The sequence below is a fragment of the Misgurnus anguillicaudatus genome, chromosome 7 (assembly GCF_027580225.2).
Source record: "Misgurnus anguillicaudatus chromosome 7, ASM2758022v2, whole genome shotgun sequence".
NCBI classification, from domain to species: Eukaryota; Metazoa; Chordata; class Actinopteri; order Cypriniformes; family Cobitidae; genus Misgurnus; species Misgurnus anguillicaudatus.
This window is the reverse complement of record NC_073343.2, coordinates 3,557,558-3,585,554: the sequence shown is the minus strand read 5'-3', so window position 1 is coordinate 3,585,554 and position 27,997 is coordinate 3,557,558. Positions and strand designations below refer to the sequence as shown.

The window sequence follows — 27,997 nt, the reverse complement described above, 5'->3', positions numbered from 1 at the left end:
ACAGACGCCAGTCTTCCTTCTCTGCAGAATGCAATAAATCCGCTTAACCAATCAAAGCGCACCATTTCACGCATTTAAAACAACAATGGCGCCGCATTGAATACAGAATCCCAGTTTTCCTCCTCTACTTTGTACTCCATGATCAACAAACAAACAAAAACAAAATAGTAATTTTGACGGCATTGATAAACCTGTGGTGGTTTTCTGGGGTGGGGAAGAAATGCAAGCCATCAAAATCGAATAATTTACATGAGAGGCACTCGGGCGAAGGAAAAATGCCGACTGTTGCTTTTTCTCACACTACAGCATCAAGCTTCTGTCATGCTAACACATGATTTTATGAAAAACTTTCCATTATTTTACTCAAAGTCAACAAATATTGAGCAGGACCAAAACATTTACAGCTGATCGCTGTCAAAAAGTTTAGCAACCACGTTCCAAGGATGACTACCGAGCCCCTAAGGTGACATTGGAGGAAAAAAAATCAGAAGTTTAGTTTCATGTGCTCACGCGAAACCTTCATGTGCAGAATTATTTTTTAAAGTTTAGTTTCGCGTGCACACGTGAAAGTTTCGCGTGCGCATGTGAAACTATTGCGTGCACATGTGATACTAAACGCGATAGTTTCACGTGTGCACGCAATTGTTTCACGTGGGCAAGGGAAACTAAACTTAATTTAATTTTGGCTCCATGTCCTCTTAGGGGCTCAGTAAATGACAGCAGCAATGACAGTGTTCTTAATATGACAAAGTAAGTGTTTTGATGAATGCAATTAATGTTTATTTTTTCAATCAGTGTATACTACCAGTCAACTAAATGAAAATAACATGGCAAAGATGAAAGCACATTTATATATTGATTCAATAGTTATAGCATTTTGAAAAAAAAACTTGGATTGGAAAATCATGGATTTATTGCATTTTGCGTAAAAACACAGTTTTTATAATAAATCTTTGAAAATCAAATTATGGATTAAAATTTTTATGTTATTATAACCTAAAGATGCTATGTGAACGTTTGTAACGGAAAATAGTGATTTTGATCTTGTCGTTTTCTTGGTTTATTGCGTTTTGGAACCATACTGTATTTTGATAAATGATGGTAAGCACAGACTCGACGGTACCCATTGACTTAGTAGTAGGATAAACAAATACTATGGAAGTCAATGGGTACCGTCAACTGCGTAATTACCATCATCTATCTTTTGTGTTCAACAAAAGAATGAAACGCATACAGGTTTACAACAGTAAATGATGGCAGAATTTTCATTTTTGGGTGAACTATACCTTTAATAACATTTTGTTCAAACTTGGACTAACCACTCATGTACCATTGACTAGAGAACGTACCAACCAGATAAACCAAACTAATATGCTAGTGGACTCATCATGACTTTTTTTAGTTTATTCCATTTTATTAACAAACCCTTTGTTCATTGTTTAATTTCCTTTTTCCCCCTTTTCTCAAAGCATTCAGGTATTGGACACGCTATGGTAAACAAACTACATTGTATGGTAGATATCATTCCTATTGTCATTTTTTGGGTTCTCTGTGTGTTTCCCGGCCTTTCCTTCTTTATCTTTTTTGGGGGTTTCATGGCATCATGACAAATAAACTGGGGTTTGTATTTCTGGGTTTTTCTCTTTGATTTGAAACACCCTAATCACATTTCTCTCAACAGCTTTACTGCAATTTTCCATCTTTTATTTATGGCCTAAGTTTTAGAAAGGCTTCTTTTTTTCTCAAATGATGTCAAAAACTGGCAGAAGCTTTCCAAAGACAAACGAAAAAGTGATGAGAAACAACATCATAAAAAAGTGTAATGAAAGCTACTTCAGCACGGGAGCTCTGACAGTTGATTCCAGTTGTTGGTGCATGGCACGCTGACCCATTCATGCATTGAGACATCTGGATCATACTGTTCTGCTACTAACACTAAACACCTGATTCATCCTGTACGTCCTGTTCTCTGTATTGTGGTGAAGTTCACAACTTTCTGTACCCTTTCACATTACCCTCGCTTTTGGTTTGGTCCTGTGTGTGATGCTTACCGTTGCATGGCCCTGTTTGCATCTCTCAATTTACATTTGCATGCTCATTTGTGGTGGTATCAATGTGATAAGCTAAATTTGTATGCATGCTTATTTGTGTTTGTACTAACCTGAATTTGAACTAAAACAAGCACTAGCAAATTGTCCATAGTTTGTTGCATAACAACACCAGCTCCCAAATTTTAACCAATGTCCCGTGAGAGCTCATTACACCATCAAAGATAAAGAAAATATGCCGCCAAATATTTTCTTTACCTGTCCTTTGTCAAGTACTCTCCACTCAAAGTCTCAAAGTCCAGGTGCTTGGTACACAGTCCTCAGCCAACAACCAAAGCTAACCTATTCCTGGTAGAACAGCCATCACATCCAAGACGCTCATGAATGGATCTCTCCCTCCCCATTTGTTGTTCTTCCCAAACAGGTAACCATATCTGTGGACGGGATCCTAACCACTACAGGCTACACCCAGGAGGACTACACCATGCTCGGCTCGGACGATTTCTTTTACGTCGGAGGAAGTCCAAGTACGGCGGATTTGCCCGGGTCCCCTGTTAGCAACAACTTTATGGGTTGCCTAAAGGAGGTAGGGCCCTTTGGTCTACACAAACTCCTTCTCTTCCAGCTGCTAAAACATTCATCATATCACCATGTCCTTGTCTGTGTTAAGAGAGTGAGAACAAGTTGGAATAGACCATCCGAGAAGGATAATAGATTCAGTACAGCTTATTTTGCGAAAAGGACGGAGCAGACATCATAACCCGTGATGTGTTTCTGTAATGACATTCGCTGAGTTATACGTTTGTGTCACAATGTGAAATTGTTTCAGGAATATTTAATTTGACTTTTCAATTGGGTTGAATCATTTGATTAAGGTTCTAGAAACTAGAAAAGAAGCGAAGGTGATTGGATGAAATGAGACTTAGCATAATGATATGCATGATGCTCACAGACCTAGTAAAAGATGCTTGGAGTCTGAAAGTGGTGTAAAAAGGCTAAAGTCTCATCATTTAATTTTGAGATGAGGAGCATCAAAGTTTGATTTCTGTCACTGATTTCACACTGGTTTCAATCTTTGACATAACTTAACATAGTCAATATTAAAGATATCAGGTTATATTTTCACAGAATGTTCTTTAGAATGATTTTATGTCGAAAACAACCAAAAAATGAACTCATCTGGGTTTCAACGAGTTGAATTATTAGAAAAATAATGCACACCCGAGGTGGTGATGCGGGTGTGCATTATTTTTTAATAGTTCAATGGCCCGGAGTCAATTATTCCGCTTATACTATGGTTACCACACCTCAAGACATCGATCCCATGATATTTAAAGGGATTCGTTCATTTTTTGAACTTAAATCGCTATTGTGAGTAGGACTATTTCTTTCGCGTCTCATACAACGGCTCTTTTGCTTGCTCCAAAACACCTTTTTAACGCTGGCAATGGAGGCTTGAGCCGTTGATAGCATTCTAATGCAGTTATTAATGAAGTTATTAGAAAGAGAGTGACAGAGACACAAAGAGAGAGAGAGAGAGAGAGAGAGAGATTGTGTGAACGAGGCTACCTCTGTGCGTCTCTAATCAGGGCTTTTATTGCCTTGGAAAATTGTCTGTCATGTTGTTTTTGTTAGTCCGTTATTACAGTTAACTATGCGAAGTGAAATGGAACTGTAATGCGATCAAGACAGCTGCCTGGAACTATGTTCGCCGTTCGTTTCCTAGAAAATAATTGGACACCTCAGAACGTTCATCAGCCAATCAGATTCAAGCATTCAATGGACCCGTAGTATAAATTTAAATAATTTGGCTACTTAAAGGGGACATTTCCAAGACTTTTTTAAGATGTAAAATAAATATTTGGCGTCTCCAGAGTACGTATGTAAAGTTTTACCTCAAAATACTCCATAGATATTTTATTATAACATGTTAAAATTGGCACTTTTTAGATGTGGGCAAAAATGTTCTGTTTTGGGTGTGTCCTTTTAAATGCAAATGAGCTGATCTCTGCTCTAAATGGCAGTGCCCGGGTTGGATAATGCAGATTAAGGGGCGGTATTATCCCCTTCTGACATCACAAGGAGCCAAATTTCAATTACCTATTTTTCACATGCTTACCAAAACTAAGTTACTGGGTTGACCTTTTTCACATTTTCTAGGTTGATAGAAGCACTTGGGATCCAATTATAGCACTTAAACATGGAAAAAGTCAGATTTTCATGATATGTCCCCTTTAAATCATACATGATTTAACACCTGATTAAATCATAATATCATACAATGCAGTTTTTTGTTTGAGGTGAAACATTTTGTATAGTTGCGACTCTAGGAGCCACACTTCTTGCAAAAGTTAAATGTCATTCCCTTTGATCCGCTGTTCATTACCACATTCCTCATTCGTCAGGTCCGGATGACATTATCAGGAACCGAATTGATCTTTAATTTAGCTGGAAATAGGCAATTACTTCGTTGTGAGATCCTCCATTAATTCATTCTGAACAAACAGAAGACAACAACCTCCTTTTCTCAGTGAGCTCTACAACCGTCTGTTATCTTTTAATAACCCTTTATCAAGCTATCGCTGCCATTTTGATCATTCACATAGCAACCCTTTTCTAAGCAATCCCTTGTCTGAAAACCCGCCACATCTGGGTTTGTGTAAAAATACTAATTTTGTTAGCACTTCACAGCGCCGAGCTTCGGGAAAAGTGCCTATAGTGTGCTATAGATTACAATGATCAGTCTTACATATCCTGCGATATAGCAAATGCTTGCTGTGTTTGCTGGGTAAACAGACTGCTAAGTTTACAAGATTTATATCCTTCACCCTGCAAGAGTCGACATAATGATATAAATCACCTTCCTTACAATTTCCCCCATAACCTGACTTTAAGGATAAAAAATAAATTATATACCCTTATCATCTTTTAAAGGCATTACATTTGATTTAAGAGCAGAAAAAAAGGGGGTAGTCCTTATTGATCTCTCATGGTGTTTGTAATATACGTAGCATGAAAATGTGCCTGTATTTTCTTAATAACCTGATCGTGCTAGTGTCTTATTAACCATATAGAGGACTCTCAGCTGGGTTGTTTTCTACTAAAAAGTCAATTTTGTCTCTGAAGCCAAATTCTCTGAAATTATGTTTGTCTTGTATTGGCAATTTACTCCTTGGGCCCTATCTTGCACCCAGCGCAATTGACTTTGTCAGTGACGCATGTATCATTCGTATTTTGCATTTGTGCCACTGACCAAAAAAACTAGTCTAAAGTCAGTGGGGCGTTGCGCGTGGTTCATTATGCTATTTTAAGGGCGCATGCTTGACCATAATGTATAGCGTGCACAACGCGCACACACTTTGCTTATCTTATCTACACAGATGCAACAGTTATTTTTGCAAATCATAAATTGTTACAATAAAAAAATATTAACACATGAGATAAGGGAAATCATGGTGGTGAGCATTGGTTTTTATTTATTGTGTGGCTGCGTTAAAAAATTCTCATGAAAATAACAATTAAAATATTTTCATAAGTTTGTTGTGTGGCTGTATTACGTTTATTTATGTAAATAATAATTAAAATGTTTTCATAAGAAACCTTAATGTATATGAACTAAGTGTACTTTGGGGTTGGACCTTGCTTGCGTTTGGGTCCGATTTCAAAGCCCCCAAACCCTTTCAGCGGTGAGGGTGGACACAGCGATGCCCTCTGCTGGCGTCAGGTCATGTGTAGAGGCAGATCCACTTCCCGTTACACGGCATGCCCGATTTATGCTGGCAAGCTTGGGATTCCCCCGTCTCCTGACATCATTGTAGCGCTTGGCGCAACGATGGGGATGCCAGCTGATGAATTGTGGCTATTTCCTCTCACGCCTGTTTAACCGACGCTGATTTGGGCGGGTTTCTCCTATCCCCATACAAAACAACTTCTCTTTCTTTGACTGGTCTTACAAGAACGTCAGTCACCTCGGCTGTGAACCGCTGCTGGCGTGCGCCTGGTAAATCTGTCATAATAATAGCAACCCGCTATGAAACTTGCGCCCTTGCGTTTAAAGGGAATGTTGGATAGCGTTCTGATTGGTTTATTTGACGTTACGCCCAAACCACACCTATGAATAATGAACCTTCTTCAGACCAACCCCTTATGAATTTGCGCCTGGCGCAAGAGTTATTTCTCCCACCGGGAAAATAGCAACAGCGCCCAAGATCCGCCCACAAAGTCACTTGCGCTTTGCACTTCGCGCTTGCGTTTCAGATCGTTAAAATAGGGCCCCTTATGTTAAAGGGATAGTTCACCCAAAAATGAAAATTCTGTCATTAATGACTCACCTTCATGTCATTCCAAACTCGTAAGACCTTCGTTCATCTTCAGAACACAGTTTAAGATGTTTTAGATTTAGTCCGAGAGTTTGCTGACCCTTCACTGAAAATGTATGTACGGTTTACTGTCCATGTCCAGAAAGGTAATAAGGTAATGAAGTCTGAAGAAGGGCGGTAGCCCGAAACGTTACTTCGATTGAATAAATCAAAAACAAATTTTGTGAGTTCAGTGTGCGGATTCCATTTTTGTCTTATTGAGTTGTATTTTTGGATTCTGGCACCTGCTAGTGTTTGGATGTGCGCGTCTCTCTCTTTAGTACAGAAAGGTAATAAAAGCATCATCAAAGTAGTCCATGTGACATCAGTGGGTCAGTTAGAATGTGTTATATAAATACATTTTGGTCCAAAAATAACAAAAATTACGAATTTATTTAGCATTGTCTTCTCTTCCGGTTCTGTTATGAACTGCGTGCACGAGACTGAAGTCACATGACTGCAGTGACGCGGCTGACGTGTTATCCTCAGACATGCTTGCAAAGTGTTTTTTTTTTTCAAACTTGGGTGAACTATCCCTTTAAACCTATAAGAATAAGTCTTTATCTGACCCATTTATCCAGTACACCAAGAAAATGTCGATCTAAGTTTCACAGGAGTCTGTATATGCTAATATATTATAGGGCTTTATCACTGGCTTTAGAACTCCATGTGTCCGCTTAGTATTACACTTTACTCTTACAGTATACTGCTTTTAGCACAGACGGCCAAAATGGATTGAGACAGGACCGCATATATATTTAATTATTTACTAGTAGTACTTGCTAAGGCACGTTTGTCTTGTTTGGCTTTCTGTGAAGAGCTATCAGTTAAAATAGGTGATAAATCTCATAGGTACTAGAGCTATATCTTAGGACCAGAAGAGAAGACCATGATAAAAACCAAGCCCTGGCAACCAAAAATGTAAAAATGTCAGGTTAATAATAATAATATTTTAAATAGTAATATTATTGCATTTCCCTCATTATTTTTTCGATAGTAAATTACTTTTAGAGTAAACCCTTAAAAATTAAGGGGCTTAAAAGGTTCTTCACAGCGATGCCATAGAAGAACCGTTTCTTTTATACCCATTTATAATCTAAAGTACTTTTTTCACCACAACAAACCTTTTGTTAAAGGTTGTTAAAGGTTCTTTATTGAACCATATAGTCAAAATCAGTTCTTCTATGGCAGTGTTTCTTAATCCTGGTCCTCGAGGACCCCCTCCCAGAAAGTTTTAGATGTCTCCTTATTTAAAGTACCTGAACCAAGTCATGAGCCTACTTCCAGAATGTCTGCCTAACAAGATAATGAGTTAAATCAGGTGTGTTAATTAAGGAGACATCTAAAACTTTCTGGGAGGGGGTCCTCGAGGACCAGGATTGAGAAACACTGTTCTATGGCATCGAAGCACCTTTATTTTATTGTAGTAATGTAAAGTGTACCACCTTGTGGCATAGTATGCTCACTGCAGTTGAAAAAAATTATTTAGAGACACGTTTAAACATTGCATTCATATTGGATAGATATCTGTTTGAACAATCATATAAATGTTTAACTTTTAAAACATCAGTGCTATTTTTCAAGGTGTACATGAAAGACAGTCGACTTCTTTACAAAAAAAAAATGTAATACTAAATAAATCATTTGTCAAATGGCTTCAACCGGGCTATTGTTTTCGCCTTGTGGCCATCTCTCAAGCAAAGCGTGAAGGGCGGTATTCAGGGTATGCCGGGGTTTTGGTAGCACTGGGGGTCTGCCAGCACTAATGGCTTGACACTGCCTAGCTGGACTCATGCGCATGTGCATGCAATCAGCTTCCAGGTTGCATGCAACACTGTGTTGGACTTGATATTACTGTCCCTGATCTTTAGTCACTTGCTCCTGAGCCAGCACTGCTTGACGGATGCAAGACAGGTCTGAGAGTTTTGATAGATGGGCTGACCTTGCTCTCTGTCTCTCTCTACTTCTCTGGAACACATGGAAAAATGTTACATGTGTGTATTGGTGGTGTGTAGTTTTTCTTAATCAAATTCAGTGATGTCTCACTTAACACCCAAATGTTCTGATCGATTTGTAGTAGATCTGTTTCTGTACTTTAATGTATACCTCACAGTATACCTGACCCTGACCTGTAATACCATGTCCAACCAAGCTATCAGGGACCTTTCTCTACCTCATTGCCCTAGGCGAAACATCCACAAATGCCCGCCTGGTTCGCTTGACTTGTGAATAATCCATACAGATTTCCAAGTTGTCTTCAGTCTGACCTGGTGGCCATAATTCCTTGAAAGTGGTGGGTAGGCACTGTAGGCAGAGATTTATAGTAGATGCAGACGGCTGTGGATGATGAATGCTGGTGCCACTGCAGGACCACCACAGACCACAGAGGGGAGTCTGTAGAAATGGTATGGATCTTGTGCGTAGACGCTACATCCAGTTCTTAACTTTACAGCATGAATGCCTTACAGAAGATCAATTACAAGCTAGAGTGAGGAAAATAAGTATTTGAACACCCTGCTATTTTGCAAGTTCTCCCACTTAGAAATCATGGAGGGGGGTCTGAAATTGTCATTGTAGGTGCATGTCCACTGTGAGAGACATAATCTAAAAAAAATCCAGAAATCACAATGTATGGTTTTTTAACGATTTATTTGTATGATACAGCTGCAAATAAGTATTTGAAAACCTGAGAAAGTCAATGTTAATATTTGGTATAGTAGCCTTTGTTTGCAATTACAGAGATCAAACGTTTCCTGTAGTTTTTCACCAGGTTTGCACACACTGCAGGAGGGATTTTGGCCCACTCCTCCACACAGATCTTCTCTAGATCAGTCAGGTTTCTGGCCTGTCGCTGAGAAACATGGAGTTTGAGCTCCCTCCAAAGATTCTCTATTGGGTTTAGGTCTGGAGACTGGCTAGGCTACGCCAGAACCTTGATATGCTTCTTACAGACCCACTCCTTGGCTGTGTGCTTCGGGTCATTGTCATGTTGGAAGACCCAGCCTCGACCCATCTTGAATGCTCTAACTGAGGGAAGGAGGTTGTTCCCCAAAATCTTGCAATACATGGCCCCAGTCATCCTCTCCTTAATATAGTGCAGTCGCCCTGTCCCATGTGCAGAAAAACACCCCTATGCTTCACAGTAGGGATGGTGTTCTTGGGATGGTACTCATCATTCTTCTTCCTCCAAACACGTTTAGTGGAATTATTACCAAGAAGTTCTATTTTGGTCTCATCTGACCACATGTCTTTCTCCCATGACTTCTCTGGATCATCCAAATGGTCATTGGCAAACTTAAGACGGGCCTGGACATGTGCTGGTTTAAGCAGGGGAACCTTCCGTGCCATGCATGATTTCAAACCATGACGTCTTAGTGTATTACCAGCAGTTACCTTGGAAACGGTGGTGCCAGCTCTTTTCAGGTCATTGACCAGCTCCTCCCGTATAGTCCTGGGCTGATTTCTCACCTTTCTTAAGATAACTGAGACCCCACGAGGTGAGATCTTGCATGGAGCCCCAGTCTGATGGAGATTGACAGTCATGTTTAGCTTCTTTCATTTTCTAATGATTGCTCCAACAGTGGACCTTTTTTTACCAAGCTGCTTGGCAATTTCCCCATAGCCCTTTCCAGCCTTGTGGTGGTGTACAATTTAGTCTCTAGTGTCTTTGGACAGCTCTTTGGTCTTGGCCATGTTAGTAGTTGGATTCTTACTGATTGTATGGGGTGGACAGGTGTCTTTATGCAGCTAACGACTTCAAATAGGTGTATCTAATTTAGGATAATAAATGTAGTGGAGGTGGAAATTTTAAAGGCAGACTAACATGTCTTTGAGGGTCAGAATTCTAGCTGATAGACAGGTGTTCAAATACTTATTTGCAGCTGTATCATACAAATGAATAGTTTTAAAAAGTCATATATTGTGAGCTCTAGATTTTTTTAGATGTCTCTCACAGTGGACATGCACCTATGATGACAATTTCAGACCCCTCCATGATTTCTAAGTGGGAGAACTTGCAAAATAGCAGGGTGTTCAAATACTCATTTTCCTCACTGTAAATAATTTTTGCATATCTACTGCCTGAAAACTTTAGTCAGAGTAGATGCAGCAAATTACGATGAAAGCTGCAACTAAAGACGAATACTTGCGTGCTTGTTTTGAGTGTCATGAAATAAACTTAATGGTATAGCAAACTTATCTGTTGGAACTTGTTGTGGTTTAATGGAACTTGTTGCTGTGCATTCTGAATGCAAATTGTTTAGCCGAACAGCAGAAACTTAAGACGCTCAGCTCTCTTTTATATTTCCTTTTTCAGTTGATTTTAGAAAATGTCTGCAATGCAAGATAACAACCTGAGAAAATTCAAGTCCATCCGATGTTTAAACAAATTTCTTTCCGAGCTTGGAACCAGTCAATCCTTTCGTTCCCTTGCGGACGAATCCATAAAGCCGAGATAGCTCTATGTAGACAGATTCTTGGTGTGAGTCCCCTCATGTCTATCTATAGATTAAGACTCAGTTACACCTGCCTGCCTTTCCTGCAATCACATCTCTTAGATAAAGCCATGGCATTATATTCAAATGTCGTTCCATTGAAGCTGTCACATCTTGCTCGTTTTTTCTCCCAGAGGAACAAATATTTGTACTCAATATTTGTTTATTTTGTAGGTGTGACATTTGGTGACTTTCTATCTGGTTTGCATCACACCCCAAAAATCAATTAATGGCATTAAAGAATATTTGACGTTGAACAGTTAGGACAACTGAAATGTGATTTCTGAAGCTTGCCTACAGGATCACGATTCGAGGAAGGGTGTGGATATTTCACAGCGCAGAGCGGCTCATCAGCTGAATTAACCGGCTGACATTTCGTGGGCCGTCTTAGCGCATCAAAAAGCCACAGAGCAGCCCGGATTGCAGAGTATCAATTTGTGTCAGAGACAATAGCTGCCCCTGGTGTTGTGGCCAATTTGCAAGATGAAACTTGATTTAGATGATGAGAAATGCATCAGACAGGCATTCGGAGGATAAATAGAGTTGATAATGTTACGAAAAACGGCAATCATTGTCTAATCAATGTCTGGCATTTTTCAGTCATGTTTAAGTCCTCAAGGTCAAATTTGTACCTGTGAGAGCTCTCTCTCTCTCTCTCTCTCTCTCTCTCTCTCTCTCTCTCTCTCTCTCTTCTCTCTCTCTTTCTCTCTCTCTCTTTTAAGGTCTTTAACAAACTGCATCTGTCAAATCATTTTACTGCATTTTTAAGTGCATTAATTTGTTTTTTAAACATCTGTGAGTAAATAAAGAAGCATATAGGCTTCAGTAAGCCACTAGCTCCTTGATCGCCCCCTGGTGGCTGGCTGCCTCTTCATGCAAACGAACGGGACTCGCTATAAATAAATACAATAATTTACACTTCCAATAAAATTTTCTGAATGATGGTTTTGGTCCTTTAAGGTAGTTGTTATCACAGTGATTATGTTCAATTGTTTATTTTTGTAATAAGTTTCATTTTAGCTAGCAATTTGATGCCATAGAAACGGGGCGTGTCGTTATGATTGCCATGGTTGAATTGGGCATGCAAGCGTTTGGGTGGAAGTTTGATACCGTGGCTCCGCCTCTGACTCCATGGACCATTTCTACTGTGTATGCCCTGGCTCCAAACTAAAATTTTTACGTAACATGGCAGGGCCCATTGTCAGACATTTTTGGCTTCAATATATTACAATGGAAGGAAGCGTGGTTGTCCATCTTTTTTACAGTCTATGGCACAAACCAACAGAACTGTTTCGTTTATATGATAAATGTCTAATATTTCTAGTTTTATAAGAGTATATTGTTACAAAAATTGTAACACCCTTTATATGAATATATGTAAATAATAATATTTGAGGAAAAATGAATGTGAAAATAATGCGGCCACAGCATGAAGCTGAAGAGTAGGGTTGGTTATCGTAAGAAATTTTCTGGTTCCAGTTCTGTCTAACGATTCCGGTTCCATATGATAAAAAAATAATGTTCCGTGTGGTTTTAGAAGTGAAATGTGAAGCAATTGAGCATAATGTGCTTGGCCATTTCAGTGGTTGCTCGACCCCCGAACCTTTTGGGGTTTTAATAATGTCATCACTGATATCCGTTTATAGTGCACTAACTTTAGAGTTTTATGGCTGTATGCATTCCCGCGAACTTGAAGGCATCTCGCTGGGTGAGACTGTACTTTATATTTTTTATAGTTTGTAAAAGTGCATGCCACCGCGGGTCACACTGTAGCGTCAACAGCCCTAGAATCCACACTTTTGACTTTTAGACACCAAGTATACAAACCTTACCTCAGCAGCGCGAGTGTTTTCTTTGTAAACAGTGGCTCAATGTAATTAATATTCATGGCTATTTAAAGTGACCGCTCCCAGCGCTTTGCCCGTGCATCGCATCAGAACCGCTTTTAGAACTGAAACTTAAGAATTCCGTGCGGTTTCGGTTCCTTTTAAAAATTGAAAAACATATTTGGACCTTTTTAAAGGATACAGTCCCTGTGACAGCATTTGAACTTTTCTGAGAGTGCACCATGATGGTTTACACAGAGTCAAAAGAAAATCAGTTTTTATTTTTGAAAAAGGATTAAGAGACTGCAGCAGTTTTAGTCTTTCAGAAGTAATGGTGCTTGTGTGAGATGTGAACCAATGTAGGCTTTGTCTGAGAAATTGACGCCCCTCAGGAGGATGATATTTATGATCTATCTGATAAGAAACACGACTGGATATCCCAGAGGCTTTTTGCAGGAACACAACACCCATTCCACTTTGCCCTTTTTCGCCACCTCTGGATTAACCATAATACCGGGGCCATTCCCAAACAGAATCTAGAGAGCATGTACTAAAATGTTTGCATGACAAGATCTATTTTTTTAAATTTTTACACACCAAAGGATTTTAGTGGTCCATTCAATAAAGGTTTAACTGTAACATCCATGATGTGCAACAATAGGATAAAAATTACACATGAACATTATCTGTTTTTTATATCATTTTGTTGGGGACATTAGGCATTAGGACCCTGTGGATGATGTTGTAATTATGGAAGCAGGCAGAAGGAAGGTCTTGCTTCCCAAAGCTTTTGTGTTAGAGGACGCTATTGCAAATTTGTCGACCCATTACCATAGTTATCAAGAAAACCAGACCCGCATGCTCGTGCCAGCGCAGCCAGAGTCAATTACCATTAAGACACAATCATTTCCAGGCAGCGGCCCGGCCTATTGGTATTATCACGGGTCATATTTGAATAAAGTTACCTTTCCTGGTCTCTCCATTTAGAAACCTCATTAGCATATTCATATTCATTATCTCTAATGCCAGATAAAGCTACCTGATTCATCATCATCCATCACTGACTATTTTTATACTTCCACACAGGTTATATACAAAAACAATGACATCAGGCTGGAACTGTCCCGCCTTGCCCGAATCGTGGACCCCAAAATGAAGATCCAAGGAGATGTGGTGTTTAAGTGCGAGAACGTGGCCACCCTGGACCCTATCTCCTTCGAGACGCCCGAGGCCTACATCAGCCTACCCAAGTGGAACACCAAGCGCATGGGCTCAATCTCTTTCGACTTTCGTACTACCGAACCAAACGGACTTATTCTTTTCACCCACGGGAAACCACAGGAGAGGAAGGACGCTCGCAGCCAGAAGAACAAAAAAGTGGACTTTTTTGCAGTGGAGCTTCTGGATGGAAGTTTGTACCTGCTACTGGACATGGGTTCTGGGACCATCAAAGTGAAAGCCACACAGAATAAAGTAAACGATGGAGCCTGGTACCACGTGGACATCCAGCGAGACGGAAGATCAGGTTAGTGTGTCCACGCATACTCAGGCAAATATATTTGCAAGCACTTAAATCTAATTAAATAAATCAATGCAATCCAATTAAATACAACGTTTATGCAAAGACAGAAAGAAAATGGACCCAACACTAATTCATGAAACTCTACGAGTGGACCTCGGGTTGGAAACGGCCCTTTAAACTTTACTTTCATGTGTTATCGAGTCAGACCCCATCCATACGTTGTATCTTGTTTAGGAAATACAGAAAGCTTCCCATTCTGTTTCATTATTAAAACAGTCAGATTTGGTAATAGCTTGTGTGTTTTCCAGGAGCGTTAAGCTCTGCAGACCAAAGATAACGCCTATAAATAAAAGCACAGTGGTTATTCATCATTTGCAGACAGATTAAGTCTAATGCAAGCTAATGTTTCTATCCACATATTACTTTCATCTCTTATTCGCGTTCCTTTCTCATTCCCGCCCTTAAATCGCCGGCAGTGTTGCTAAATCGATCGACGGCTACTCCATACCACTTTATAGGACGGGGCTCATGGGAGGTCTTGTAGGATATCAATAATGCAGGCTTTTAGACACAGCCGTGCAGGGGACTGGCCCAGGGTCCATTTTAAAGAGATTATGCCCATTGATCCTCTGTTTCCCACATGTGATGCATTGTTTACACCTGTGTGTCCATCTGAAGGATTCCGCTTAACAAGATTCACATACTCCCTGAGGTCATCAATTGAAAATAATCCACATGTGGACTATGTGTTACTTCCCCTTACTTTTTTTTTATTGGTCTTTCTGACCAAGGGCCCTATTTTAACGATCTGAGCGAATTGTCTAAAGTGCACGGCGCACGGCCTAAATGGGCGTGTCCGAACCCACTTTTGCTAACTTAACGACGGGAAAAATAGTTTATGCGCCAATCGCATGGCCTAAAAGGGTTGTTCCTATTTTTGTAATTAGTAATGGGAGTGTTTGAGCCGTTTCAGCACTCGGACAGCGCCATGGTTTTTTTTTTTAAGTATTACGTAAAGGCACTGTCAGTAGGATTTTAAGTGTTTTAGTAATCAAAATCAATGTCTTTATTCATAAATATGTCCTCGTTGGTGTCAAATGACCTCTGCCAGTGATCTGACTTTTCTTCGTAAGCTTAGAATTTCTCCTCTTTACTTACATTGAACGGGTAAGTCCAAGGAGGCATCCATATCGTTCCGCCGTATTGATAATCTATAATAGCAGAGAGGGACAAAAAGCACTAGCTTAATAACGCGTTTCCGCAACGCGTTTTCATTCAGAACACGTGAACCAGCTGCAACGGACAAGGAGATCAGCAATTACATAACGGCTACCGTAGTTGCAACACGCATTTGGAAAGGGGAGGCGCTAGAGAGCAATGTTCGTTTGAATGCAAAATACAATTCCACCACTAGACGGCGGTAAATCTTACTTATTGCCCCTTTAAAAAAGGTTCTCATCTCCCCATATCCACAGGTACAGAGTCATCATATACAATAAATCCGTGGGGTTGCATTTAAAAAACATTAAAAAAACATGTATTTGTTTAAAGCAAAGCATTTATTTACTTAACAGGCTACAGGTGAAGCAGCTCTTTACGCCTTCTAACGTCTCATAATCGGTCCTCATTTATGTCCAAGAGACTCAATAATAATCTTTTACATTTGAATGCTTTATTTTTTCATATTTAACAACTTTTTTGTGCTGCTGCGCATCCATGTATGTGATAAGCAAACCCGCGTTGTCGTCCCGTTTATAGGTGCATATTTCTAACACCCTCACTAAATAACAAAAACACTATTGCGCCATAGACTTTAGAGCAGGTTTTTGTTGGTCAATGGTGTAGTCTATTTTAGTTGCCTCAAAATAGCAACGCACCAACAATGCGCCTGAACACACCTCGTTTTCAGACCAGAACGCCCATGGGCGCAAAATTGGGCACAAATGCATTTGCTATTTAAACAACGTGGCGCTAAACGTGAAAATGATAATTGCACTGGGTTGAAACTAGCAAAAGACACCTGCGTCGTGCCGGGTGTATGATAGAGCCCCAAGTGATGCAACTGGTGTATTGTAAACAATCAAGCTGTTTTTAACTAGTCATTAAACATCTTTGAAAGATGGATCAACTTATCTTTCTGACTCTCACTTTGTCCAACTTATCCGCAGGCACCATATCTGTCAACAGCCGTCGCACCCCATTTACCGCCAGTGGTGAAAATGAGATCTTGGACCTGGAGGGGGACATGTACCTTGGCGGCCTCCCCGACAACAGAGCCGGCCTGATATTACCCACCGAGCTGTGGACCGCCATGCTAAACTACGGCTACGTGGGCTGCATTCGTGACCTCTTTATCGACGGCCGCAGCAAGGACATCAGGCAGATCGCAGAGGCCCAGAATGGAGCAGGAATCAAACCTTCCTGCAACAAGATGTCAGGAAAGCAGTGCGAAAGCTATCCGTGCAAAAACAAAGGCGTGTGCAAGGAAGGGTGGAACAGGTTCATCTGTGACTGTACGGGCACCGGCTATTGGTCACGTACTTGCGAGAGGGGTGAGTAACATGTGCTTACTTTCACTAGTCCCTTGAGCAAATGACTAAGGCTGCCCTTTTAGAAAAAAAAATAAAATGTGTACCCCACAATATGATGATGTATACAATATGTACGAACATGAGGTCTTAATAAGTATCTTTTGAAAGGGTACTGACACAGCGACAAGTGGGGTACATATTTTTACATTTTTTTCTGACAATGTGAATGAGGTTGTTTTTGGCCTCCATATCATTATTATATAGGACAGTAAAGAAAAAAAGGAAAATGTACAGGTTGAGAGAAAAGGAAACAGGATTTGGCCCACTTGGCTATTGCTGCTGACATACATTTCTTTAGTCTCAGAATAGGAATGCAAGCCTATTTTCAAATTAACATTGCATCAAAAGCTTTTTTGCAATTACCATCGAGGCTGTTTGTTTAGCTTCTCACCTGTAAAATCCCATCTGCTGCTGTTTGTAAACAGCGGATTAGCTTTTACATAATCAGTTAAACTATAAGCTCATTAATATCTCTGCAGAGTGCTTTATGGAGACTGATGTACTTAGGGGTTTTGGGAGTATTGTGTTTGATGATGTCATAGCTTGGAGAACATCCAAAAACACATTCAGATCTTCAGATTTTTTTGCAGGAAAAGTGAGCGAGGAGGAAGCTCTGGCATGAAATTAAGCAGAAGTAAATGTTGTTAAGACATGTTGTGGTGAATGTGCGGAGAGGGCTGCACTTTTAAATGGTTATGGGTCTTTAGCTTGGACACTGTTGTGGCTGTGTGTGGTCAGGTGAGGAGGGCTTTCAGGTAATCCGATTATAGAGGGACCTCCTGTGTGTCTATGAATACTGTGCTAAATAAACAGCGGCATGAGAGCTAGTAATGCTGTTTTTATATTCCACAAAGGTTTTACACTGATTAAGGTATTTGTATAAATGTTAAGTGATGGTTAAACATTAAATGGTTGAAGAATACTTATACACATATCAACAGGGAACTCTTTAAATAAAGTAAGAACAGATTCTTATTTCCAACAAGACTGTATATTAACCAGCCTGCATGTTCATTTACCATGAATGTCAGTCATAATGATCAACAAGGGCATCGAACTGTGTGTGTCACCTTGTATTATACATAGCGTGAAGAGAAAGAGACACCAATGTCATATGGACGTCAAAGTTTTGTCATTCGACTGCGCAACACATTTGCCTTTCAAAGTGTCACTCACTCCTCCTGCATACACACACCAGAGATATTGATCATTTGTATATGTGTGTTTGCATTTGTATGCATGATCATAAAGCAGTTGCGCTCTGTTCATTATGTGATTGATAGCGAGGAAAATTGTGTGCACCTGGTCTGACCATTTTCACGCCTCATGTCAGAACTAATATCTAAATGTTAATATGACCCGACAACCTATACTTTTAAAAGAGGACATTGCAGTTATTACCAATGAGGTTATAAATGCAAAGCTGAGCAATGAGTGATTTATATTATTCTTTTAGTGGATTTGGTAATGTGCATATTTTACTATTCTAGTAAGAAAATCTAATGATCAATAAACAACAGTACACTGTCAAAAATAAAGGTACAAAGCTGTCACTGGGGCAGTACCCTTTAAAAAAGGTCCTAATATGTACCATTTAGGTACAAATATGTATCTTTGAATTGCCAATATGTACCTTTGAAGTACTAATATGCACTTTTTGGGTACAAAGGTGTACCTTTTTGAAAGGGTACTGTCCCAGTGAGAACTTTTGTACCTTTATTTCTAAGTGTGTATAAGTATTATTAAAAATTCTCGTTGCAAACCTTAACTGAAGTCATAAGATCAATGTATATGAAGAACTCTGTGAATGCCACACACACAATGGATGCATCCCAATTTGAAGGCTGCGTCCTCCGAAGGCCGTTTTCGGAGGCCAATGATGTCACAGCGCCATCTTATTCAGAGGCTCATTCAAAAGGCTTCAGATGTGGCCTCCAAATGCGTTCTGTGTTTCCCGTGAAATAAAGGAAACATCAGATGGATCCTTTACAGCCTTGGCTATCCCAAGATTCAGTCCGCATCTCTGTATTTTAAAATAAACATTAATTACTGTAGTTAAAATATATTTTAAGTGTAATAAGTATATCATATAAGTGTATATTTAGCAAATTTAAGGTCCTTGTCCATGGGCGAGGCTAGCCCCTTTTTAGGGGTGCTTCAGCACCCCTAAAAAGGAGCTCAGCACCCCTAAAACTTGGGGCAAGAAATTGTATTATTCTAAAATGTTCGTTCGTCTTTGACCAGGTTAAATAATGTCCAAAACATACGCCGTAGTTTGTGGTTTAAAATGTGTAATAAGGTAGAAAATGAAAACCTCCCCGCTTAGCAAATGGTGTCACCCTCTTCTTCTACTTCTCTGTACCTGCATCGCTTACCGTCATTCAGCGCGAAACACACGCAGAGTGAGAATCAGTTAAAAGTGTTGTGATGTAACTTTTTTGTTCAAATCTTACAAAATGTTACACTGTAAAAAAATTCCGTAGAAATTACAATGTTATTGCAGCTGGGCTGCCGGAAATTTACCGTAGATTTACGTTTATGTTATTTACTAGCAAGAGTCCGTTCAAAGCCAAATAAATTTTAAATACCAACAAGTCTTTATCTTTACAGAACAAAACCATACAATAACAGCCTCATGCAAAGCATTCTGGGAACCAGAAATCATCATCAACCTTTTTCTGTTTTTGCTTCAGATTTTGTTTTCCAGAATGTTTTGCTCGATGCCGTTCTTTTAGTTCTACTCTGTAAAGACAAAGACTTGTGAATGTTTGGTGTTCATTTAACTTTGAACAAACTCCCGCCAGTGGATGGCATGGATGTACATCTACGGTAAATTACCGTCAACCCAGCTGCAATTTTTACGGAAATTTTTTACAGTGAGTGTAGTAATACAGTGGAAATTAGTAGAAATGTGAATATTTGGTTGGCATGTTGATTTACGGTGTGTGCCCCTAAATTTTCTGGTTGCGCCCCTAAAATTTTTAGTTGGGGGCCACTGTGCTCCTACACTGTAAAAAAAGTCCGTAAAAATTTCAATTTTATTGCAGCTGGGTTGCCGGTAATTTACCGTAGATTTACATTTATTTTATTTACTGGCAAGAGTTTGTTCAAAGTTAAATAAATTTTAAATATTAACAAGTCTTTATCTTTACAGAATAAAACTATACAATAACAGCCTCATGCAAAGCATTCTGGGAACCAGAAATCATCATCAACCTTTTTCTGTTTTTTGCTTCAGATTTTGTTTCCCAGAATGTTTTGCTTGATGCTCTTTTTTAGTTTTACTCTATAAAGACAAAGACTTGTAAATGTTTAATGTTCATTTAACTTTGAACAAAATGTTGCCAGTAAATAACATAAATTTAAATCTACGGTAAATTACCGGCAACTCAGCTGCAATTTCTACGGATTTTTTTTACAGTGTATGTTTATAATGAGCGAGTGAATCACGAATCAATCTTTCAAGCTGTGTTTTTGTCTTATAATGAATCACCATGGTACACGTATAATAAGTGTTTATTTTCGGATTATTTTAGTCCGGCGGGAACCCGCGCGCTGCGGAGTAGCAAAGTACCTCGGTGACTCGTCCATAGACTTAAACGGAGAGAAGTAGCGCCGGTTACAATGTTCTTCCGCAAGACGCATGCAGTGCGTCTCAGTGGGTAGTTGCATACGTGTGTCTCCGTTGTTAAAGTTTATTGTATGATTTATCGTTCATTTGAGACTTATTTTAACAATCGGTTGTCATGTAAACATGACATCACGTGCGTCTTTTCTGGTCAGTCGTCATGAAAACATGGCGTTTGGAACAGAGTGAAAACAAACTACATATCACTATACCACCAGTAGGCTACCGGTAAGTTATGTGTGAAATCACTAACTGTCTGACTATCAAACTAGACAATAAATATTTTTTTTAGTTTGTCACATGTAGACTAATATGAAGGGGATAACGTTTTTAACCCTTAGTGCAGGAATCACAAGTGTTTTGTTTTAGACATATAGTAAAGGTAATGGTTCAATTAAAGGACTGTTAAAAGAAAAGCTGCAAATTAACAAACTATTAATAAACCTACCATATATTGTAGGCATAAAAGTTATAAACTAGGAGATCTGTCATTTTGACAAAGGCTTGAAACGATACACTATTCACATAAAACCATACCCACACTGCTGGTGTAGCCCACCTTTTGTCCTGAGACTTTAATATGGCATTAATGGCAAAAATGTGCTAGCTCACCATTAATTAGAAATAAAAAGGTTGGCAAAAAAAATGCATCTGAAAACTCATCAGATTGATGCTTTAATATGTTATTTAAAAAAATAACATATTTTTAAAAAATAAGCAAAATAAGCATGCTCCCTGACCCTAGAGGGGTAATATTCTTCTCATCTTTTTCACCCCTGACACATTTTCATGCCTAAAAGGTCTCCAAAAAAATCTTTATTTTGGAGTAAGTTGAACCAATGTCAAAATGATAGCTATTTTACAATAGACATATTATTGGTTTCTGTAGGAAAAAAGAGCGGGTGGTGGCAGCGGAGCTCATTGGGTGCTCAGCACCCCTAAAGCTCTAACCCTAGAATCGCCTCTGTCCTTGTCTCTGTTTTAGTATTATAAATTATGTTTTAATGACGTGAATTAATATTACTGGGGCAATAGTGTACATAATGCATTTTACTTTTGTGTATTTCTATGGTGTTAAATTTGATATACTGTCGGGTAGTTTAATCTGCTTCATTGCATCATATTCTGTAAAATTAAATAAAAAATATCTGGCTCCATATTTATTTTTAAAAGTCTAAAACGTGCTGAGGGTGGGAACAGCACGTGACACAACGCTTCGTGGACTTCAGAGGCTACAGCCTTCAAAGTCTGTATCCTTAGAAGGATCCAGCCCTCGAATTGGGATGCACCCACAGTCGGGTCTTATTTAAACATAAACCGGAACATAAGAGCACGACGCAATCTGTCACGAGAGCCAATAGCATTTCACATTACAAGCTGACATAATTATGTAATCGGTCACAAGACACTCGAAAGCCAATGCTATTATCACTTTTTCTAGAGGCAGTTTTTGAACAATTGTATACCAGATCTGAGATTTACAACATTGATCCCTTTTATGTCTATTACTCTTAAAAAATTATCGATATACTTTACTTTTTTTTTTAAAAAAAGAGATTGTTTTGTATGCTGTTTTTTACATTATTTAAAAAATAAATAGGTATGTTGTTTGCTCAAAATGGCTGAATAGTGTAATGTGTAATATTAATAAAATGAATCCTGGGGGTTTAAATAGAAAATAATATTCCAATACATGACATCATTGCAAAATTATGTAAGTAATAATTCACGACGTACCGTTGAATTATTAGAAAATAATGCACACCCAAAGTGGTAATGTGGTTACACTGCGGGTGTGCATTATTTTCAAATAATTCAAAGGACCGGAGTCAAATATTCCGCTTATACCACGGTTACCAAATATATTGCTCTGGTGCCTATTTTTAAGACATTTTAAAGGTTAGGCGTGCGATTATTGAAAAATAATCAACACCCATCAAACATTTTTTCAGCCAATCAGAATACAGCATTCAGTAGGTCCGTGGTATAAACCCCAATATATAATTTCATACCTCACCTGCTGCTGGTAGAGGCATTAATTTAGTAAACGCATCTGTGGGTTGTATTTGGGGGAATGGACAAACGACCTAAACAATCGTATGGGTTGGTTTTTGCTTCTTTTGAAATACAAGAATGAAAATAATAATTAAGATATTTTTTTCTAGTTTAGTTTGTTCTAGTATTAAATCTTTTTTTTTTTAAATTGGCAGACCACACTCCTTATAGACCCCTTTAAGGTTTGTAAACATTGAATGACTATCGGGTGCGCGCACATCATGGGGTCAAACTGTTCATACCATCCAGGCTTTATCATTTAATATAACAGGGCTGAAAAATGATGACTTAGCTCAATTGAAGTGAGCACTACAAACACAAGCCTCTTTGATATTTGCATTGTCCCAGTCTGCACGTTAATTGCTTGCAGCTGCAGATGTTTTATTTTTTTGTTTTTGAGATTCGACAATAATCGCGAAAACTTAACGGAAGACCTGGTGCGATTTTCACAGCCCACAACGTAAGTACACTCTAAAAACAAACGGTGCTATATAGCACCAAAAGTGGTTCTTTGCTCGTAATCATAGAAGAACCGTTTTTAGTGCCATATAGCACCGGTGAAGCACCTGTGTAGAACCATATAGTGCTATGTAGAACCAAATGTGGTGCTATAGTGGTGCTATATGGCACCTGTATGGTTCTGCGCGGGTGCTTCGCTGGTTCTTCACCGGTGTTGTTTGGCACTGGAAACGGTTCTTCTATGGTTGCGATTCAGATCAACAGTTTTGGTGCTATATAGCACCGTTTGTTTTTTTAGAGTGTAGGCATTTTTAACGATACCGAATAATACGCAACTCAATCTGCTGTAATGACTTTTCTGACCCCGACATGCGCAGTGGGATCCGCCTGTGACGTGAACCGTGAAGGGGTCTATATCCTTGTTATAAACCCCCACACACCCATGTACTGTAGTGCACACCCAGCTCTCCCTAATGTTTGTCCAAATCTATTATCTGCTCCACAGAAGCCTGTAGCTGCTGTCACACATCACACTCTCCTTCTGTCAGTACACAAACCTCAGATTTTCACTAATGCATGCACACCATTTCAATATTTTTTGAAAATACACTGTAAAAAACTTTGCTGCCTTAAAAATTTTTGTTGAATCAACAAAGAATTACAAGTCATGTCAACAAAGATGAGTTGTCACAACTTATAAATTATAGTTGAGAAAAGTCAACTTAATTTTATAAGTTATAACAACTCACCTGTAGTTATAACAACTCATCTCTAGTCAAGATAAATAATAGTAAGTTGAAATGACTTGTAAATCAATTCAATTCAATTCAATTTTATTTATATAGCGTTTTTCACAATACTTAATTGTTTCAAAGCAGCTTTACATTAATAGAAGCAGTAAAAGATAGCACAACATAATACACGATAGCATAAGCAGTCAAATTTGCTGCGGCTATAACTCGACATTATAAGCGAGCGTATTACTAATGTAACGTCTAGAAGAGGAAGCTAAGTTAAGCCCAAGAAGGCTGCCTCCCCGTGGTAAAAAACCCGAGTTGATTCAACAAAAAATTTTAAGGCAGCAAAGTATTTTTTACAGTGTATGCTCGTTTTCCAGTTTTCCAGAGTTAAACATTTGAGTTTTACCGTTTTGGAATCCATTTGGCTGATCTACAAGTCTGGTGGTACCACTTTTAGCATAGCTTAGCAGTGATGTTAAGCACTGCCCGAAAATAGTGCCCAGCTATTGAAAGTTACCAAGGGGACTATTTTCGGACAGTGCATAATATCACAACGCCTGCTGCAGCCATTTTACGGCAGCAAAGTCCTTGATTATTACGCCAGAATGAGAGTATAGTTCCCCATATCGGCCTGGAAAACTTTTAACCTCTTAAGCGTCACCCCACCCTATTGAGTTAAATCTACACTCTTGGAGCTTTCAAACAATATACAGTTTGTCGTGATTAGATAAGAATTCATATGCAAACATTGAAGTAAATGTAGTCATCCTGCTGGTGGGACAGTGATATTTAGCAGAAAATAAATGTTTTGAGGCACACTCTCTTCATAAATGAATCAATTACTCTCCCTACATAATTTATTTTATAAAACACTGAAAATATCTGTATTCTTGAGGCTTAGACCTTTCCAAAGATATATAGTTTGTCACGATTCGATAAACATTTACATCCAAAATATTGAAGTAAAGTCAGGTGTTCCTCAGGAGCTGGAAAATTAGCATATTTTCAAAAAATAAAAATAAATCTATGCTGGGTGAAAACAACCCGGCATTGCATTGAAACAACGCAGCATAGGTTTATTTATACTCCTGTAAGCTGCTGTATAATTCAATTAGTAATGAAAAGTATTTGTTAGTAAAAACAATTGTCGTTGTCATACACTGACTGTGTAAATTTAACTGTAGATTGACAACATGTTATTTCCTGTCATGTTACATTATACAGAAGTGCACTTACTTATCTAGTTGTACATATTTCTGCGTACTCGCTCCTGCACTAGAAACATAAAAGGAAAGGGAATATGTAATTTCCTGTGTCAGTTTTGTGGGTTTGATTGGCATGAAATATATTACTAACAAATAAATACCCTTTCAAAATGGCCTGCTTGAACACAAGCTATGCGGGTACAGCTTGATAGGGTTAAATATCAGAATTTTTTCCTGTTTTCTTTAAAGTTTTTCAATTTTGGAGTTATGATCTCTCAAGGTCAGTGTTGGGGTAACACATTACAAGTAACATGCATTACGTAATAATATTACTTTTCTGAAGTAACAAGTAAAGTAACGCATTACTTTATAAATTTACATATTAATATTTGAGTTTCTTTTTTAAAAAAAGTAATGCGAGTTACTTTTCAGTTTAATTCATTCAATTTAAAAATAAAATAATGTACTGAATTAAACTGAACATACAACCGTAAAATTACGCACTCTGTGCGCTTGAGCGGGAACAGTTTGAGTCAGAAACGGAGATGGCAGGCCAGAGCAATCATAAAAAACACCTGCAAGGCCTGAAAGAGATCAAGCCTCAGCCAAGTAAGAAAAACGCAAAAGTAACTTAAAAGTAACGTAAGTATTACTTTCCATGAAAAGTAACTAAGTAACACAATTAGTTACTTTTTTTGAGGAGTAACTTAATATTGTAATGCATTACTTTTAAAAGTAACTTTTCCCAACACTGGTCAAGGTCATATAATATCCTACACTTCCAATTACTGACAACTCCAGTGTTTTGTATGACCGGAAAAATCTACATTTTTGAGGATGGATAAAGACGAATTCTGCATCGTTTAAAAAGATTGCACAATTTTAATTTAAAACTGTGCAAATATTTGTTTACATGCAAGATGCATTGTCTGTGTTATCAAGTGTCACCTTTTGTTGTATAATTACAATAAAGCACAGCTCAAGTGCCTCAGTACTTTTATAAAATGCTTACTGCGGCACTGTTAACATCTAAAAATATTAAAGAGACACTCCATGATATTACGCAGTGCCCGAAAATAGTCCCCTGCTATTGAAAGTTACTAAGGGGACTTTTTCCGGCTGCTGCGTAATATCATTGCACCACCTGCAGCCATGTTACAGCAGCAAAGTCCTTGATTATTACGCCAGAATAAGAGTATAGTTCCTAGCCATATCTGCCTAGAAAATTGCAACTTTTAATTTTCTGTTGGTTTTGGTACACAATGTAACTACAGAAGGGTCAAGTTTTAAATAGGAAAATATAGAAACTCTTTGGTTATTTTTGAGCACAATGCTAAATGGTCCAATCAGATCCAATGGATTATGCCAAGCCATGCTAAAAGTGGTACAGCCAGACCCGGAGATTGGCTGAATGGATTCCAAAATGGTAAAAATTAAATGTTTACCTCTAGGGGAGCTAGAAAATGACAAAAAAAATTTTAATAGGAGTGTCCCTTTAAGGACACAAATTAATTTATTGTTTGCTGTCCTTCCATTATATGATGTCTGACATTTAATCCTAACTATTTATGATAGTTTTAGTTGTTTATTTTGCTAAATCTTCCTGTGTTATATTTGAATTGTGGTTTGGCAAAATTTTTTAGCCCACCTCAAAAACTCTAACACAAGTTTCATACTGCAGAATAAATGCTGTGCAGACAGGAAAAAAATCTGTTTTCACATGGTAATTGAAGTCATTTTACCGCATCGTCTGATGTGCCCTGCCAATTTAATGCTGAGATTTCATTTTGCAGATTAATCCTGTCAGTCATTAATGTAGAAAATGAGTTTGTTTGGTTAATAAATGCATAACCTCATTTCCTTGCAATCGGCCCTGATCATTACAAAGGTTCCTCAGCAGGTCATGCCTCAGTTATGCTAAATTAAATAACCAGATCGGACGACGGCGATATGAGATGATACGTTTATAATTGGCTCAGATATTTTGTTCAAATGCATGGATTGTTATTATCACTTACATGTCCGCACACCGTGTGCAGGCCAGGTATATCGGAAACTTTGGTTTTCTCTGGCTATAGCACTTGAGTTAATTTCTATTGATTCAGGCAGTGTGAAGGTCATCTACAGTATGCTGGCCTAGGGCCCTCGGTGAGCCCTACAGTCAGGCCCTGAATTACCCGAGAGAGTCCTGAATGCTACAGCTTTGGTATTTATGGTTAAAGGCACTTACAAAAATAATCACAAATAACAGAGTACACACATCTTTTATTCTCTGAGGGTTGAGCTTTTTCTGACTTTGTCAATACATTTTTTACAAGCGTCATCATTATAATGAACCCCATGCAGGCCTATGTGATTACTGTAAGACTTGATAACACAGGAGCACTACGGTATTTTTTACCTTCCTATAGTGCCAAGTATTTTAGCATACATTGATTTGATACTGTAGCGTTTCTGATTAAGACACAAAGAGCAGATAGAGTTGACATCCATGAGAGTTTATCTTGCAATTACTCTTTCAAGCCTAATGTAATTCAGGTAATTATAATATTTCCTCAGGTTGTCTTTTATTTGATTGCTTCGATTTCTCACTTTGTCTTTTTTGGAGATGATGATGGAGAGGAGGAACTTTGTAAAAGACACAATGACTGGGATATAACATTTCATAGGAGAACTCACAAACAGTTTTTGAATTATGTCAAAGCTTATGGGGGGCTACCCAAGCTAAGCCCCAACCCCTGACCAAGCCCCACTCCCTCATTATAGGGTCGCTGTGATTTGATGTGATCCTGGATCAACAATAGAGACAGAGCGCAGTTATGCAAATTTGAAAAACACGCCCACAGGGGGGACAAACCAACCGTCTCCATTGACCCTGCACAGCGAGAGGCCGCGTCCTTGTCATTTCTGACTTGTAACAAAAAAACGAATAATGCCTAAAAGCTGCTGTGTGACAATATGTACATCTAACAAGCCAAAGAACCCAGAAATAGGTTTTTATAAGCTGTCGAGCAGTAAAACCCAACCTTTAAGGAGAAAAAAGTGGATCGCCGACTACATTCCCCCTAGTGG

General features: G+C 38.7%; 1 protein-coding gene across 36 annotated transcripts in view; it reads left to right on the top strand.

The window, feature by feature from the left end:
- nrxn3a (neurexin 3a) overlaps positions 1 to 27,997 on the top strand; it is a 411,002-nt gene that overhangs the window by 85,626 nt on the left and 297,379 nt on the right. For 17 of the 36 annotated variants that reach the window (XR_008635797.2, XR_008635796.2, XR_008635795.2 and 14 more), the window contains 4 exons: positions 1,470 to 1,514; positions 2,473 to 2,634; positions 13,812 to 14,250; positions 16,416 to 16,799. Coding sequence is in view for 33 of the 36 variants with exons in the window: in XM_055172356.2 (XP_055028331.2) it covers positions 1,470 to 1,514; positions 2,473 to 2,634; positions 13,812 to 14,250; positions 16,416 to 16,799 (1,030 nt within the window). In the remaining 3 variants the exon portion in view is untranslated. The remainder of the gene's footprint in view (positions 1 to 1,469; positions 1,515 to 2,472; positions 2,635 to 13,811; positions 14,251 to 16,415; positions 16,800 to 27,997) is intronic. The other 19 variants (XM_055172393.2, XM_055172392.2, XM_055172373.2 and 16 more) reach the window with 2 other exon arrangements.